The sequence below is a fragment of the Podarcis vaucheri genome (assembly GCF_965113315.1).
Source record: "Podarcis vaucheri genome assembly, chromosome: 7".
Lineage (NCBI taxonomy): Eukaryota > Metazoa > Chordata > Lepidosauria > Squamata > Lacertidae > Podarcis > Podarcis vaucheri.
The window spans coordinates 75,508,317-75,523,805 of record NC_138765.1 but is presented as its reverse complement, the minus strand read 5'-3'; the positions used below and the strand labels follow the sequence as shown (position 1 = coordinate 75,523,805).

Below are 15,489 nucleotides of genomic sequence, written 5' to 3'. Positions count from 1 at the left end.
CACTGTCAAACAGCTCTTACTGTCAGGAAGTTCTTCCTAATGTTTAGGTGGAATCTTCTTTCTTGTAGTTTGGATCCAAGAATACTATCTTTGTATACAAAGCACAAAAGAATGCTATCTTTATAGCTTTAACAGTGTTGCAGGGCTACTTCCCCTTCTGTAACTGTTTTGATCTCAGGTATTAGCTGTGATACAGTGGTGCCTCGCAAGACGAAAATAATTCGTTCCGCGAGTCTTTTCGTCTTGCGATGTTTTTCGTCTTGCAAAGCACGGTCCGTTGCAACTGCGCCTCTTCAAGCGGCTTTTAAAAAAAGCGCAAGACGTTTTCGTCTTGCGAAGCAAGCCCATAGGGAAATTCGTCTAGCAAAGCAACGCAAAACCGAAAAACCCTTTCGTCTAGCGAGTTTTTCGTCTTGCGAGGCATTCGTCTTGCGGGGCACCACTGTAGTTGGCAGGGTGTCTATTCCCCTTTGCAACAGGGTTTTACTTAAATGTATCAGCCTTCATATCCACTATGAAGTAAGAGAACTAATGGAGAGAGCCCAGTGTGGACTGGACTGTACAAACACCCTGTAGCCATGTTGCTAATGAAAACAGCTGCAGCCTGTCTTTCTGTATAGCCCAGTTTAGATTTAGGTTTCTTGTGCCATTCAATACATAAAATATTATCTGCAGCCCCGTCTATAGCAATACATGTTTAAATTGCACACACTAACCCAAACAACTGATCAAGGACAATCATACTTAAATCTTTACAGCGGTGCCTCGCAAGACGAAATTAATTCATTCCGTGAGTTTTGTCGTCTTGCGATTTTTTTCGTCATGCAAAGCACGGCGTCGGGAAAGTTTTGGAAAAGCTTCAAAAATCATGAATCTATGAATGCATTGGGTTTGATATATTGACAATAATTTCTGATCAAATCCCACAGCCCTCTGCATCTCTGGCCATTTCCTCTACTGTTCCATTTATCTTTCATGACCAGTCACGTACACTGCCAGTTGCTTCGCCAGGCAGGCATCCTGGGTCATCAAAGACATTGGGCAGTTTCTTTGATGTAGCTTTTCTGATATGTTAATCCCAGGATGTTAATCTGGTTTCACATGAAGGTGATAATGATCACTGTCTTCCTGGCCATCCTTCTTATATGTATATTGCTTGTTTATCACCTCCCGGGGTTGCCAAACGCACTCCTTTGTAGTTCTGTTTTATTTACCCCATGCTTAATTAGTTTTGGTAGTTTAACTTTGTCCCCACGTGGGGTTTGTTGAAATGCTCAGAAGAAATCTAATTGGTTCTTACGAACACTCTGTAAAAGTTCTTTTGTGAATAAAATGACCTGGGCCGAGGGGTGGAGAGGGAGGCACAGATTATTATACGCACCCTTCCCAGAGTCTTGCTGGTTCAAGCCTCTGTGTGTATTCTTATTAATCAGAGTTCAATCCTTCCTTGGCTTTGGGAACGCCTCAATCCAAAAGCAAGGAAAGCCCAGCACCTGCTTGCAAAAAATCAGGAACCTCTCAAGACCACCCTGTTTGAATAAATCCCTCGGGGCAGGGAGGGCCAGATTGCAGAGGGGCCCAACTCAACAGAATGCCACAGAAGATTTGGTTAGCACGGGTGGCTAGCTATGGCTTCTTCCACACCTACACTGCTCATGCAGTGTGTGCTTTGCTAAACAAATTCTCTCAGGATGCTTCCCACCTGCTGTAAATTTTATTGAACAAAACATTTGGCTTTCTAAGGGGCTCCCCTGCGTCCTTCAAAGTTAGGCTGTCCACACACAGACCAGTCTCAGAACAGCCAAGAGACATGTCTGTTTTCTTCCTGCTCAGCCTCGGTCTGGATTGGGCCCAGGCCCAGAGCTATCACTGCATGTCTTCCCAGTTTAGAAGACCCGGAGACTACATACTGGGCGGCTTGTTCCCTTTCACGGTGCTCACCTCCAACCTGACGGAACGGACCCTGCCTGACATTTACAACTGTGAGAGGTAAGGCAGCAAAAATGGCAAGGACGTAGCGATGGTTGGGGAGGTGGCGATGCCAAAACCCCTGCCTTGTGTGTGGCTGGACTTAACTGAATGAAGAGTTATTTCCATTGCTCCACTCCCTTTTGCCTCTGGCCACCCCCAGCCCGTGGCCCCTACGCACCCTCAGGGCTGAAAGAATATCAGATCAATTGTCAATGGGAAACTGTGGAGTAGATTTGAATGCTGTCCCCAATTAACTAGGCAGCTTTTTAAAGTAAAATTATTAAAAATGCAAGTGTCAACAAGACCTTCCTGAAGACTTTCCTTTTTTCCAATGAGCCTTTTAAGTTGATTTCTTTCCCTGTATCAGAATCATTTTTAAGATTGTTCTTCAATGTCATAATAAAAGCAAAGACTGAGAATGGGAGTCGCTTTCTTAAACTGGGATTCCCCCCCCTCCTCACACATTTATACATTTAGGGTTTTGCTATTCTCTGAAACCTTATTTGCAAGTGTTTTAAGGGTCTTGTAAGCTGCCTCGGGAGGGCAAGGGGCCCTGAAAGGTTAAAAACAAAAACAAAAGTTGGCAAGGTCATTCACATCATGGATTGTAATACAGCACAAATTTTACAGCAGCAACAGTTCAGTATAGGAACCAACAGCGGAACGGATTACTGTATTGCAAGAGGTTGGACTAACCGGGTCCCTGCCAACTCTACTGCTCTATCATAATAATAATAATAATAAAATTTTATTTACCGTATTTTTCGCCCCATAAGACGCACCGGCCCATAAGACGCACCTAGTTTTTTGGGGAAATAAAGGGGGAAAAATTTATTCCCCCCCCCCCAGGTGCGCTGCGCTAATCCTGAAGCTTGGGGCGTGCGGAGCTCAGCGCGCCTCAAGCTTCTGGGTGCCGGCAAGGTCTCCGCTAGCCGTGGGAGAGCCGGGCGCCTCTCCCAGGGCTAGCAGACAGCTGCGCTACACCAGAGGCTTGGGGCGTGCGGAGCTCAGCGGGCCCCAAGCTTCTGGGTGCGCGCAAGCAGTCCTCTAGCCCTGGGAGAGCCGTGCGGCTTTTCCAGGGCTAACGGACCGCTGCGCTAATCCCGAAGCTTGGGGCGTGCAGAGCTCAGCGCGCCCCAAGCTTCTGGGTGCAGGCAAGCTCTCCGCTAGCCCTGGGAGAGCTGGGTCTCCCACAGCTAGCGGATAGCTTCCTGAAGCCTGGAGAGCGAGAGGGGTCGGTGCGTACCGACCCCCCTCGCTCTCCAGGCTTCAGCGAAAGCCTGCATTCGCCCCATAAGACGCACACACATTTCCCCTTCATTTTTGGAGGGGAAAAAGTGCGTCTTATAGGGCGAAAAATACGGTATATCCCACCCTCCCCAGCCGAAGCCGGGCTCAGAGCAGCTAACAACAATAAAAGTAACACAATTTACATAAAATCCCAATCAATTAAAATGCATTCTAAAATCAACTCATTCTAAAATCACTTCAAAATCAAATTAATGGCAACCATTGGGCTAGAGTTCTGTGAGGGTTACAGAAGGAGAGGGTCAGACTGTGCCTTGGCCAAAGGCTCTGTCTTGCAGGCCCTGCGGAAAGATGTCAAGTCCCACAGGGCCCTAGTCTCTTGTGACAGAGCGTTCCACCTGATCGGGGCCACGGCCAAAAAAGCCCTGGCTCTGGTTGAGGCCAGCCTAGCCTCCCTGTGGCCCGGGATCTCCAAGATGTTTTTATTTGAAGACCGTAAGGGGACATACCAGGAGAGGCGGTCCCGTAGGTACGAGGATCCTATGCCGTATAAGGTTTTAAAGGTTAAAATCAGCACCTTGAACCTGATCCTGTACTCCACCAGGAGCCAGTGCAGCTAGTATAGCACTGGGTGAATGAGATCCCACGGCAAAGACCCCGTAAGGAGTCTCGCCGCGGCATTCTGCACCCGCTGGAGTTTCTGGGTCAGTCTCAAGGGCAGCCCCACATAGAGCGAGTTACAATAATCCAGTCTGGAGGTGACCGTCGCATGGATCACAGTGGCTAGGTCAGGGCTAGGTCAGGGCGAGAGAGATAAGGAGCCAACTGCTTAGCTTGGCGGAGATGAAAAAATGCCGCCTTTGTTATAGCTGTAATCTGCGCCTCCATGGAAAGGGAGGTGTCGAAGATTACACCCAAACTCTTAACGGATGGTGCTGGCACTAATTGTGCCCCCAGAAGAGTTGCCCCCCCAATCCCATATCGTCCCGACCCAGCCAAAGGACCTCTGTCTTCGAAGGGTTTAACTTCAACCGGCTCCCATGTAACCATCCAGCCTATGTAATACAGGACAGGAAGAAAAGGAGCAGCAATTCAGTGATGCTTAAGAGCTCTGACCAGCCTCAAACAGACTGATTAAAAGTGGATGTAAACCGAAAAGCCTTCAGAGACAGCCAGTGTGCTGCAGAGATTATAGTGCTGGACTAGGACGTGGGAGACGAGAGTTCAAGTCCCAGCTCAGGCATGAAACTCGCTGGGTGTGTCCCTGGGGCAGTTGCTGCCTCTTGGCTTGACCTACTTCCCTGGGTTGTTGTGAGGATTAATTGGGAAAGGGAGAGGTGAACCATGGACTCCGCCTTGAGCTCTTTAGAAAGAAAGGTGAGGCATAAATTCAGTAAATAAATATACAGTGCCCATTTAAAAACAATCAACCCCTTCGGCCTACCCATATCCGTGCCCCCAACCCACATTGTTAAATAAATAAATAAATAAATATTATTATTATTTATACCCCGCCGTCCCTGGTTCAGAAAACCGGGCTCAGGGCGGCTAACAACAAATTTAAAACAATTGACGCAAGAAAAAAACAGCATAAAATACAGTATAAAACGTGAATAATAATAAATTCAGAATTCAAAAATCAATTTAGGGGGAAAATCCATTCAGTAAACATTAGGTGATCACCAGGGCTAGCTGGCTAAATTAGTCCTATTTGGGCCAGCAGGGAGACCAGGGGAGAATTAGCTGTGGGATCCCAGAGTGGGTAATCTTCATAAAAAAGGGGAGGGGGAGGGAAGGGAGGGGGATAAAAGATCAGGCAAAGTTCAAATTGAAAGCCAGGCGGAATAGTTCTGTCTTACAGGCCCTGCAGAAGGAAGTTAAATCCTGCAGGGCCCTGGTCTCATGGGACAGTGAATTCTACCAGGTCGGAGCCATAACTGAGAAGGCCCTGGATGGGTCCCTAGTCACTCTGGAGAGAGGCATTTTAGGGGGTCACGGGTAGTGGCAGGAGGATAGAATCTTAGAGTTGGAAGGGAACCCAAGGCTCATCTAGTCCAACCCCCGGCAGTGCAGGAATCTCAGCTAAAGCATCCCTAGACAGATGGCCGCCCGTCCTCTGCTTGAAAACCTCCAAGGGAGGAGAGTCCACAACCTCCTGAGAGAGACTCTTTCACTGCCGAAGGGGGAAAAGAGGGGACCAGTAACTTGCCATCCATCAGTTATCTCAAGCTAACATCCCTATTCGCCTCCTCGGCCAAAAGCAGAAGGGCACAAATGGGGCAGGGGCAGGGCCACCCCTGAAGCTCCCGGGCATGTCTTTGTGCACCTTCCTGCAATCAGGAGCCCACTCAGGGGAGCGTCTAAAGGCAAGCCAGTGTGCTCCTGATCAGGGTTCCAGCCAGCCACCTAGGCTGTCTTCCAGGATGCTCTGTTCAAGCACTTCCCCCAGTTTTATTAAACGTTTACAGTTTAACAGCGTTCCCTGCTTACTTGGTTGTTGCACATGTGTCGGGGGAGCGGGGACGTTGCCTCCTTCGGGGGTCTCTCCCCCCCCTCCAATGAGCACTTCTGTACTTCTGCGCACTCTGGGGTTTTCCCCCAAGCCTCTGACCCCTCATTGCATGGGGGTGGTGCAGTTTGGGCTATGTGAGAGATCGGCACTCAACCCTGCATGTTGCCAATAGAGGGAGAGAGACTGCCATCCCACCTGTTCTATCCTCTGTCCCCCAGGCTTTATGCTGCCGGTCTGGTCTGGGCCCTTGGGATGAAGATTGCCATTGAGGAGATCAACAACTCCACCACGCTGCTGCCGGGCATCCGCCTTGGCTATGATATCTACGACACCTGCATGGAACCGGTGGTCACCCTCCAGCCCAGCCTGCTCTTCCTGTCCAGAGCAGGCACAAACAGCATCGGGATCCTTTGCAACTACACGGACTACCAGACCCGGGTGACGGCTGTCATCGGGCCTCACGACTCAATGCTCTCTTCGGTGACAGCCAAGCTGTTCGGCTTCTTCCTGATCCCGCAGGTAGAATAACCGTAAGAGCAAATGACATCCTCATGAGAATAATGATAATAATAATTTATTATTTATACCCCGCCCATCTGACTGAGTTTCCCCAGCCACTCTGGGCGGCTTCCAATCAAGTGTTAAAAACAATAGAGCATTAAATATTAAAAACTTCCCTAAACAGGGCTGCCTTCAGATGTCTTTTAAAGAGAAGATAGCTGCTTATTTCCTTCACATCTGAAGGGAGGGCGTTCCACAGGGCAGGCACCACTACTGAGAAGGCACCAGTGAGGCCCACCGCAAAATGTTGCAGTGTAAAACGCACCTATTCCGTGTTTCAGGGTTGTCTCCAAATAAGGCCTACTCATTCATTCAATAGGTTTATTTGTTCTAGCCAAAGGACATGACCATTAGGTTGAAGCAGCGTTTCTCAAACTTGGGTGCCCAGCTGTTGTTGGACTGCAACTCCCACAATCCCTAGCTAGCAAGACCATTGGTCAGGGATGATGGGCATTATAGTCCAACCCAAATTTGAGAAACACTGCATTAAAGTTCACCCAGATACCAACATAGCAATAATATAGCGAACATCAGTAATAGAAAACAAGAAAAATCAGAAGTACCATCAGCTACCCCAACTTCAGATTAAACCTCAGAGTCCCCAGAACAATTTACAGCAATGTTCTCTAGCTCTCTCGGTCCAATCTTTCCTGCAGCCAGTGGAAAAAGAGCCACTTTACGGGTCACAAAGTTTTTAGTGGCCTGCAAAACAAACTGCCCTGTTTCATCCATGGTATTCCCGCTTCCATACATCAACAAAGGTTTCAAAATCTTGGATCTGGGTAGACCCATTGGAATTAATGGAGCTAAGTTAACCATGTGCATTCATTGCTGTGGGTCTAACTTTGAGTAGGTCTGGCATCGGCGCAAGCTCCCAAGCTGAACTTTTATACCCACTTATCTTTGAGTTGGGCTGAGAGGGAAATGTGATCCGACTGCTCAGACTGAAACACAGCCACCTTTTGCAATACACACTTGGAACAAATGTTGCAATCGAGTTCTCCAGTCAAACAATAAGTGCCAAAGTGCACGTGCTAGGATCAAGTGTGCCTAAGAATGCATAAATCAGTGAAAATAGCATTCTATTAGGGGAACAGGCTTTGCAAAAAATTGTGTACGAGGCAAAACTGCATCCAAAGATAACTTCGTTACAAAAAATGCAAAACTAAAATGCTTATGAATTTTCATTAGGATTTTTTTAAAAACCAGATGGATGTGGAAATGTGGAGAACTGAAATTAAGCTTGGGTGTGGGGAAGAGAAATGGAAAGAAACTGAAATTAACATGATTCACTTGTTCCTATCTTGGGGTGAGACATTATGAACTCTGTGGGTTCTTTTGGCAGTCAACTCAACTGTGCCTTCCCCCCTCCTTCCTTCCTTCCTTCCTTTGGGAGTCCCACAACATTGGGGGGGCAGGTTCCTGACCCTGGGCCCACACGAATCCAAACCTGCAAGAGTGCTAACGCCTTGTCAGGGGCCCTACTTATTCATACATCTGCTTAGCCCTCTCCTTCATATGGTTTCAGCAGGCTGTAGAAGGCAAAGGGGCCTTTATTTTTGTTGGAATGGCCAACTGGTGCAACTGGATTAGACCAGCCTTCCCCAGACAGGGGCCCTCCAGACATTTTGGACCGCAACTCCCATGATGTAATGATTTTATTGATAAAAAGAGTAATAAGAAGCTTTGCCACTATTCTGTGTACAAAAGCACATGGTTTCAGTTATGCACTTTCTTAGACATGACTTAGACATGGACTTTGGTCCATATAAACACTCTACCCTTCTAAATATACCCAAGCTAAATCCTCCCTCGCCATTTATCCCAAAACAATAACAACACTGATCCTACTTTCTCTCACTAACCCTGACACAAACCTTCCAAACACTCCTACCCCAAGTGATGGGAATTGCAGCCCCAAATATATTGAGGGCACCAGCTTAGCTGAGTCCAGATTACATGACGGGAAATGCGTTAATGTGTTGTACCCAACCAACTTCTGCTTTGGACCAGACCCACTGGAATTAATGGATCTCAGTTTGTCATGTCCATTAACTTCAATGGGTCTCCTCCATGTAGTATGATTGGACACAGCTCATTAATAGGGTATTGCTTGACATTCAATGTGGTTTTTAATTGTTTTTATATGCTGTAAGACAGTGATGGCCAAACTTGGCCCTCCAGCTGTTTTGGGACTACAACACCCATCATCCCTAGCTAACAGGGCCAGTGGTCAGGGATGATGGGAACTGTAGTCCCAAAACAGCTGGAGGGCCAAGTTTGGCCACCACTGCTGTAAGCAGCCGTGGGGAGTTGGTCTCTTTGGAATGGCGGCCTGCAAAGTCACCAAATAAATTAAACATTGGTACAATTGTGGCCTTCAGATCAGCTATGGAGCCACCATGGAGGCCCTGAACAACGAGGAGCTGTATCCCTCTTTCTTGCGGACTGTGCCCAGCGACAAGAGACAGCTGGAAGCCATGGTCCAGCTCCTGCAGGCTTTCAAGTGGAATTGGATCGCGGTCATTGGCAGCAACGATGAATATGGCCGTGGAGGCCTCAGCCTTTTGTCGTCCATGGTGGCCAGCAAACAGATCTGCATCGCCTTCGAGGGGCTGATCCCAGCCGATGTGTCCAACCCGAGCCTCCAAGTGAAGATGAGGCAGACGATCCAGTCGATCAACGAGTCCAAAGTCAACGTCATCGTCCTCTTCGCCAGCGACCGGCCTGTCCGGGCTTTCTTCAAGCTGTGCTTGGAGCTGAAGCTGAGCCAGAAGGTGTGGTTGGCCACCGAAGCCTGGGTGATGTCAGACGTGGTCACCTCTGTGGACAAGATCCAAGCCATTGGGACAGTCATCGGCTTTGTCATAAAGGGGGGGACAGTCCCTGGCTTCAAGGAGTACGTCTACAGACTTTTAGAGCTGACCCAAGAGGACGGCTTCTGCAACACATCCCAGGAGGAAGTGGACAAGATGGACTCCGATGTCCTGGGACCGCAATGCTGGCAATGCAACTACATCTCTCGCCGAAACATCACTGCGGTGCTCAAGCACCGGCAGACGTACGCTGTCTACACCGCAGTGTACAGTGTGGCTCACGCACTCCACAACTTGTTGTGCTCCCAGAGAGGGACGTGTCATAAGGGTAACATCAAATCTTGGGAGGTAGGCGAGAGGCAGTCAGCTGCCCATCGACTGATCATACAGTGAGGCTTGGTGACCTGTTTTCGCCCGCGTGGTTTGAAATTGTTATTATTCCTTATACTTTTTAGTAACACAAAACAACTTAAAACAATAACTAGCACATGCATTAACACCAGCTTATAACCAAACAATCTCAAACGCATTCATATTTTCAAAAGCCAGTATTAAAACATCCCACCCTCTGAAGGAGGCCACAGATCGTTAAAAGTCAAAGGCCTGGAAGAAAACAAATGTTTTTGCCTGGTGCCTAAAGATAGGAGATGATGGCGCCAGGCAAGCCTCCCTGGGGGGAGTATTCCACAAGGGGGGAGCCACCACTGAAAAGGCCCATTCTCATGCTGCCACCCTCCAGACCTCCTGTGCACATGGGAGCACATGGAGAAGGGCGTCATACGGTGATCACAGAATCAGATTGGTTCATATGGGGATATGCGGTCCTTGAGGTATTGAGGTCCTGGGTCTTTCAAGGCTTTATAGGTCAAAACCAGCACCTTGAATTGGCAGCCAGAAACTGATTGGTAGCCGGTGCAGTTGGGCCACGATTGGCGTTATATGCTCAAACTGTCTTGCTCCGGTGAGCAACCTGGCTGCCAAATTCTGCACCGGCTGCTGTCCATTACATGACTTGGCCAAAACAACCTTTGGATCAAACAGGGAATGGGTTTGCTTAATTAGGCCCAAGGGCCAGAGGTCTGCCAAACTGCCCTAAAATCTTCCTGGCAATGGGTTGATGCCCTCAAGCACACCCGAGAACAGCAGGGCAGCTTACAAGCCACAGGGCAGGCTGAGTGGCACACACAGCTTTGTCCTGCCACACTTTGCCACCTGATACGGCTGCCTTCCTTTGGCTAACAGTAGGGCCAGCCTTGCAGAGAAGTAGTTAGTGCAGGCAAGGGGACATGGGATTAGGGGTCCAAGGGTGGGGGGACATGGGAGTTAGCACAGGACCCACCCACAGCCACCTTTTCATTCCATCCAGCTGCTGGACAAACTGAAAGACGTCCATTTCAACATCTCCAACCAGTTGCACCATTTCGAAGACTACGGCAGCATCAACCTCGGCTATGAGGTCATTGGCTGGAGGTGGCAGGAGAGTGGGATTGAGCACATCACCCTCGGGAACTTCAACACAAAACTGAACATCAATACATCCTTGGTCCAGTTTCACACAGAGGATGGAAAGGTAAAGAGAGAGGGGGAGGAATGCAACAAAGGAGTACAGTAAAGCGAGTGATCTCTTTGCTTGCTTCCCACCCACAAATGTCCCCACACTAATTATCTGCCTGACCTATTTGTTTCTCAAAGTTTTATCCTGTCATTCCTCCAAGGCAACAAGCTAGATATGCTAAGGCAGTGTGCCCAACATGTATTTAAAACACGATCCCCACTCCCCCAATAATTCTGGAAATGGTAGCTTACCCCTCAGCACCCATAACAAACTCAGCTACAATTCTCAGCACCCATAGCTAATGACAGTTCCCAGGGTTCTTATTTGGGGTGTGTGTGTGATTTAAATTTGTGGTGTGCATGCAGGCCAGATACAATTAATTTGTCCATTCACAGGAACACAGGAAGCTGTCCTATACTGAGCCAGAAAAGTTCAGTATTTGTCTGCACTGACTGGCAGTGACAGACCTTAAGGTCTTAAGGTTGTGGGTTCGAACCCCACATTGGATGAAAGATTCATGTGTTGTGGAGAGTTGGACCAGATGATTCTTGGGATCCCGTCCAACTCTGTGATTCTTTGATCCAGGATTTCAGACCCGAGTTGTTCTGAACCTGTGGCCTTTTTGTATGCAAAGCAGATGCTCTACTACTGAGCTATGACCTTTCCCCCAGGAAGGGGGAGCAGGAAGATGGAGGGGATAAAGAACGGTATAAGGAGCTTGCAGAGAACAAGGGCGAAAGATGAGCAAAGGGAACAGCAAGAGAGAAGGAAAAGAAGATAGCTTTGCAGGAGGTTGACATTTCATTGGTCGCTCTCCCTTTTGCTTAGGCTCCCATCTCTGAGTGCCTTACAACATGTCAAGCTGGGCAGATCCGTCGGATGAAGGGGTTCCACCTCTGCTGCTACGACTGCATTGACTGTGAGATGGGCACTTATTGCAGTTCTCCAGGTGAGAAGGTTTGGGGCCTTGGGGTGACTTCCCTCCGTCACATTCAGAGGTCGTAGAGAATTCTGACAGGTATATGAGCAGCAATTGCTGGTGTTCATTTATCCATCCCGTATCCAGAACAGAAATCAATCCAGCAGATTCTATTGGTATTTGCTTGTTGTTTTCGGTCTGCAAACGGTACGTAATTGGCAATGCCTCCTTTGCATTGAAATGAATGATATGGAACAACATAATTCATTATGTAATCAATTATGACATCCATTGGTTAAGTAAAATTCTGCCACAGCAGACAGGGATGTGAGACACAATCATTTGTGTTGCAAGCAGAACTGCAGCAGAACAGAAACAGCCTTGCATGTGATGTAAATGGGTTGGAAGAGAAATTGATTCCTTCTTTACATCCCTAGCTACAGTCACTGTATACAGGGACAGCAGCTCTTGGTGAGAGATGAGGGTGGACAGTTCAGTTTATTCCTGATCTGTGGCAGTTCCACGTTTGTTCATTCCTGAGTCGGCTCCACCCCACTTCTGCATTAATCTGCTCAAGTTTTTGATAAAAAATAAGGTTGTATTACTTATCTTTCTCACAAAAACCACTGCTACTGGTCAAAATAGATGCTTTTCATGAAACCAAAAAATTGAGTCCAGTTAAAATTTCACTCCCCACCTGGATAAAATGGTTTCACCACCATAGGAAGCTGCCACATACAGAGCCGGAGCATTGGCTCCATCTGATGCTGTACTATCTACACTGACTGGCAGCAGCTGCCCAGGGTTTTAGACAAGGGACCTTTCCCAGGGCTATGTGGAGATGCCAAGGCTTGAACCTGGGACCTTCTGCATGCAAAGCCAGTGCTCTACCACTGAGTTACAACCCTCCTCTTAAAATATAGATACAGAGAAAGCTGTATGATACAGCGTCAGACCATTGGCTCTTTTAGCTCAGTCTACCCTGACTGGAGTGGGACGCAGGTGGCTCTGTGGGTTAAACCACAGAGCCTAGGAATTGCCAATCAGAAGGTCGGCAGTTCAAATCCCCGCGATGGGGTGAGCTCCCGTTGCTCGGTCCCTGCTCCTGCCAACCTAGCAGTTGGAAAGTACGTCAAAGTGCAAGTAGATAAATAGGTACCGCTCTGGTGGGAAGGTAAACAGCATTTCCGTGCGCTGCTCTGGTTCGCCAGAAGCAGCTTAGTCATGCTGGCCACATGACCCGGAAGCTGTACGCCGGCTCCCTCGGCCACTAAAGCAAGATGAGCGCCACAACTTCAGAGCTGGCCACGACTGGACCTAATGGTCAAGGGTCCCTTTACCTTTACTCTGACTGGATCAGCACTCCAGGGTTTCAAGCAGGAGTCTCACCCGGTTCTACCTACAGAGGATGCAAATGCAACCTGGGAGCTGTTGCATGAAAACCAGGTGCTCTGGCCCTTCCCCAGGAGGACAACCCCTTGCTTGCAAAATGTACAGCTGCTTCTCTGCTCTTTTACAGAGGACACAACCTGCACCGCCTGCCCCACAGAACAGTGGTCCCCTGGACGCAGCACACGGTGTTACGACCGCAGCGAAAAGTATCTGTTCTGGTCCGAGCCTCTGGCCATCATCTTAGTAGCCTTGCTGATATGCGCGGTGACTCTCACCTGCCTCTCGGGGTCCCTGTTTCTGAGCAATCTCCACACCCCCGTGGTGCAGGCCGCCGGGGGGGCCATGTGCCTCGTGGGCCTCCTCTGCCTGGCGCTGATGTGCCTCAGCTGCGGCCTCTACATCGGCAAGCCCAGCCCGACCATCTGCCTGATGCAACAGCCCTCCTTCGCCTTGTGCCTCAACCCTTGCTTCTCCACTATCACGGCCAAGGCCCTCCAGATCATGCTGGTGAACGACTTTGCAAGCAGCCGCCGCGGTTTCCTGCACAACCTGATCCAGAGGCGGCCGTGGGCCATCGTGGCCTTGTGCTTTCTGGGTGAAAGCGCCCTCTGCCTTGGGTACATCTATGTCAACCCGTCCACTCCAGGCAAGAACTACAAGCTCTTGCCCACCCAAGTCCTCATCCAGTGCAGGATAAAGTCCTGGGCTGCCTTTGCCATCATGCATGGGAACAACAGCCTCCTGGCCTTCACCTCGTTCCTCTGCACCTTCATGGTGCAGACGTCTCCCAAGAAGTACAACATCGCCCGCAGCATCACCTTCGCCATGCTCGCTTACTTCATCGCCTTGATCTTCTTCATCCCCACCTACGCCACCGTGGGGCTAGAGTACCAGCCCGCCGTGCAGGTGAGTGCCATGCTCCTGTGCGCTACAGGGCTGCTCGCGGCTTATTACCTCCCCAAGTGCTACATCCTGCGTTTCAAGCCGGACTGGAACACGGTGGACTATTTCCAAGATTACGCCAAAGAGGCGACGCAGGAAAGCGACCCCAAAAATTAGGGGTCGTAGCCGATGCTAGTCCTACCCACACAGGAAACCCGCTGAAGTTAAGGGGCATGGCTAACTTAGGCCTGGTCAGTTCAACGGGTCTACTTTGAGGAGGACTTGCTCAGAGGCAACCCAAGCAGAAGTCTCTGAAGCAGGAAGGGGAGTCTCTCCTTTGATGGGGTTAACAGCGTGACTTGTATCGCTGCCCTGGTATAGAAGCTTTTATTGGTGCGTGTTTTTATTTCATTGGGTTGGACGTAGATACAGATTTGTCTTGATGGGATAGACTTGTTAGAGAGGCCTTGCATTCTAGTCCTCCTGCTCAGGTTTGGCAAGCCAGAGTTAGAGATGGGGAAAGCATCCACAAACGACAAAAATGTCTCCTCTCCACTTTCTTCTTAGCCCTAGGGGATCATTGCAGAACACTCATGCAATGTTGGACTGGAACCTATATATGTCTCACAGAGATGGCTTACTCACAGCTATCTCCAACCCTGTCCTATTCTGCTCAGCAAATGGGAAGCTGCCTTAGCATCTATGCGTGGCATTTCGTTAGATTTGAAACAAGACTGCTTCAAAGCCAACGAAAACTATGTTTAAGGTATACCTTTAAACTAGCGCCTTTACAGAAAGGAGTTGCCTGCTTCAGATAGATGCTGGCAATGAAATCTTCTTTCGAAGTATATAATTTGGGCCTTGCTTAGTGGTGTCTTATGTCTAGTTAGAAATTGTTGTCCATGTTGCAGGAAAAAGCCTCTTGAATTATATCCCTGTAACGTGGAGACTAATGGATTGACAACAGAGGTAGAGATTTTATGGTGGCCAACAGATTAAGGGTTGTCTCCAACTCCAACTCAGAAGGGACCCACTGAAATCAATGGGCACAGCAAACCTAGGTGCACTAATTTCAATGGGTCTACTCTGAGTAGGACATCATTGAAGGTTGTTTTTTTTTAAGACTGCAAGGACAAACATTCCTGCATCCACTGCTCCGTGCTGAGGTGGTCTCCCTGCACTTAGCTTACATTCGTCAAATCTAGTTTAAGATGTTTATTTGGACATATGGACTGTCTTATTGATTTATACATTTAAACTGGGATTGATGGAATAATCTTACTGTTAATGTCGGCTGGCAGTGTTTTTTACCTCTTTCTGTTACATTTGCAAATAAAAAACATATTTAAAAGAAAAGTTATCTTTATACCTAATCAGGGCTGTGGCAAGTAGCTACACACCCCATCACTGCACATGCTGCCTTGACACAGTTAGCTACACTGGTTAATGAGCTCTGATCCACAAGTATTACATTTACCTGTATGGATATGCTATCTAAAACGATTTGCTGACGAACATTCATCTTCGAAACTGTTGATTCAATCCGGATATACTATCTTGGACATCATCCACTGAAAGGCGTCATGGTGTTCCCTGCCAGTAATTCATTTTGTTGACTACTTCTTGGTTATGG

The 15,489-nt window shown here is 48.4% G+C and overlaps 2 protein-coding genes and 1 long non-coding RNA gene across 3 annotated transcripts in view; 2 read left to right on the top strand and 1 right to left on the bottom strand.

Annotated features, from left to right (window-relative positions):
- DVL1 (dishevelled segment polarity protein 1) overlaps positions 1–15,489 on the bottom strand; it is a 129,712-nt gene that overhangs the window by 3,335 nt on the left and 110,888 nt on the right. The gene's annotated exons all lie outside the window — the stretch shown is intronic.
- The window catches only part of LOC309536539, a 253,860-nt gene continuing 238,446 nt past the window's right edge, over positions 76–15,489 (top strand). Inside the window, exon 1 of the long non-coding RNA XR_014221595.1 lies at positions 76–187. This is a non-coding gene — a long non-coding RNA (uncharacterized lncRNA). The remainder of the gene's footprint in view (positions 188–15,489) is intronic.
- Positions 881–15,212, top strand: TAS1R3 (taste 1 receptor member 3). Its single transcript, XM_082229971.1, has 6 exons — positions 881–1,989; positions 5,950–6,250; positions 8,677–9,456; positions 10,475–10,678; positions 11,492–11,612; positions 13,102–15,212. Exons 1-6 carry the CDS (start codon positions 1,811–1,813, stop codon positions 14,031–14,033), a joined length of 2,517 nt encoding a protein of 838 aa, XP_082086097.1. The 5' UTR covers positions 881–1,810; the 3' UTR covers positions 14,034–15,212.

What these genes read in the sequence shown, in the direction of transcription:
- TAS1R3 (XM_082229971.1), top strand. Translation starts at nt 1,811, where the DNA reads ATGTCTGTTTTCTTCCTGCTCAGCCTCGGTCTGGATTGGGCCCAGGCC. An exon ending in GACATTTACAACTGTGAGAG is followed by an intron (nt 1,990 to 5,949) that starts GTAAGGCAGCAA and finishes TCTGTCCCCCAG; the next exon opens with GCTTTATGCTGCCGGTCTGG. An exon ending in GCTTCTTCCTGATCCCGCAG is followed by an intron (nt 6,251 to 8,676) that starts GTAGAATAACCG and finishes TGTGGCCTTCAG; the next exon opens with ATCAGCTATGGAGCCACCAT.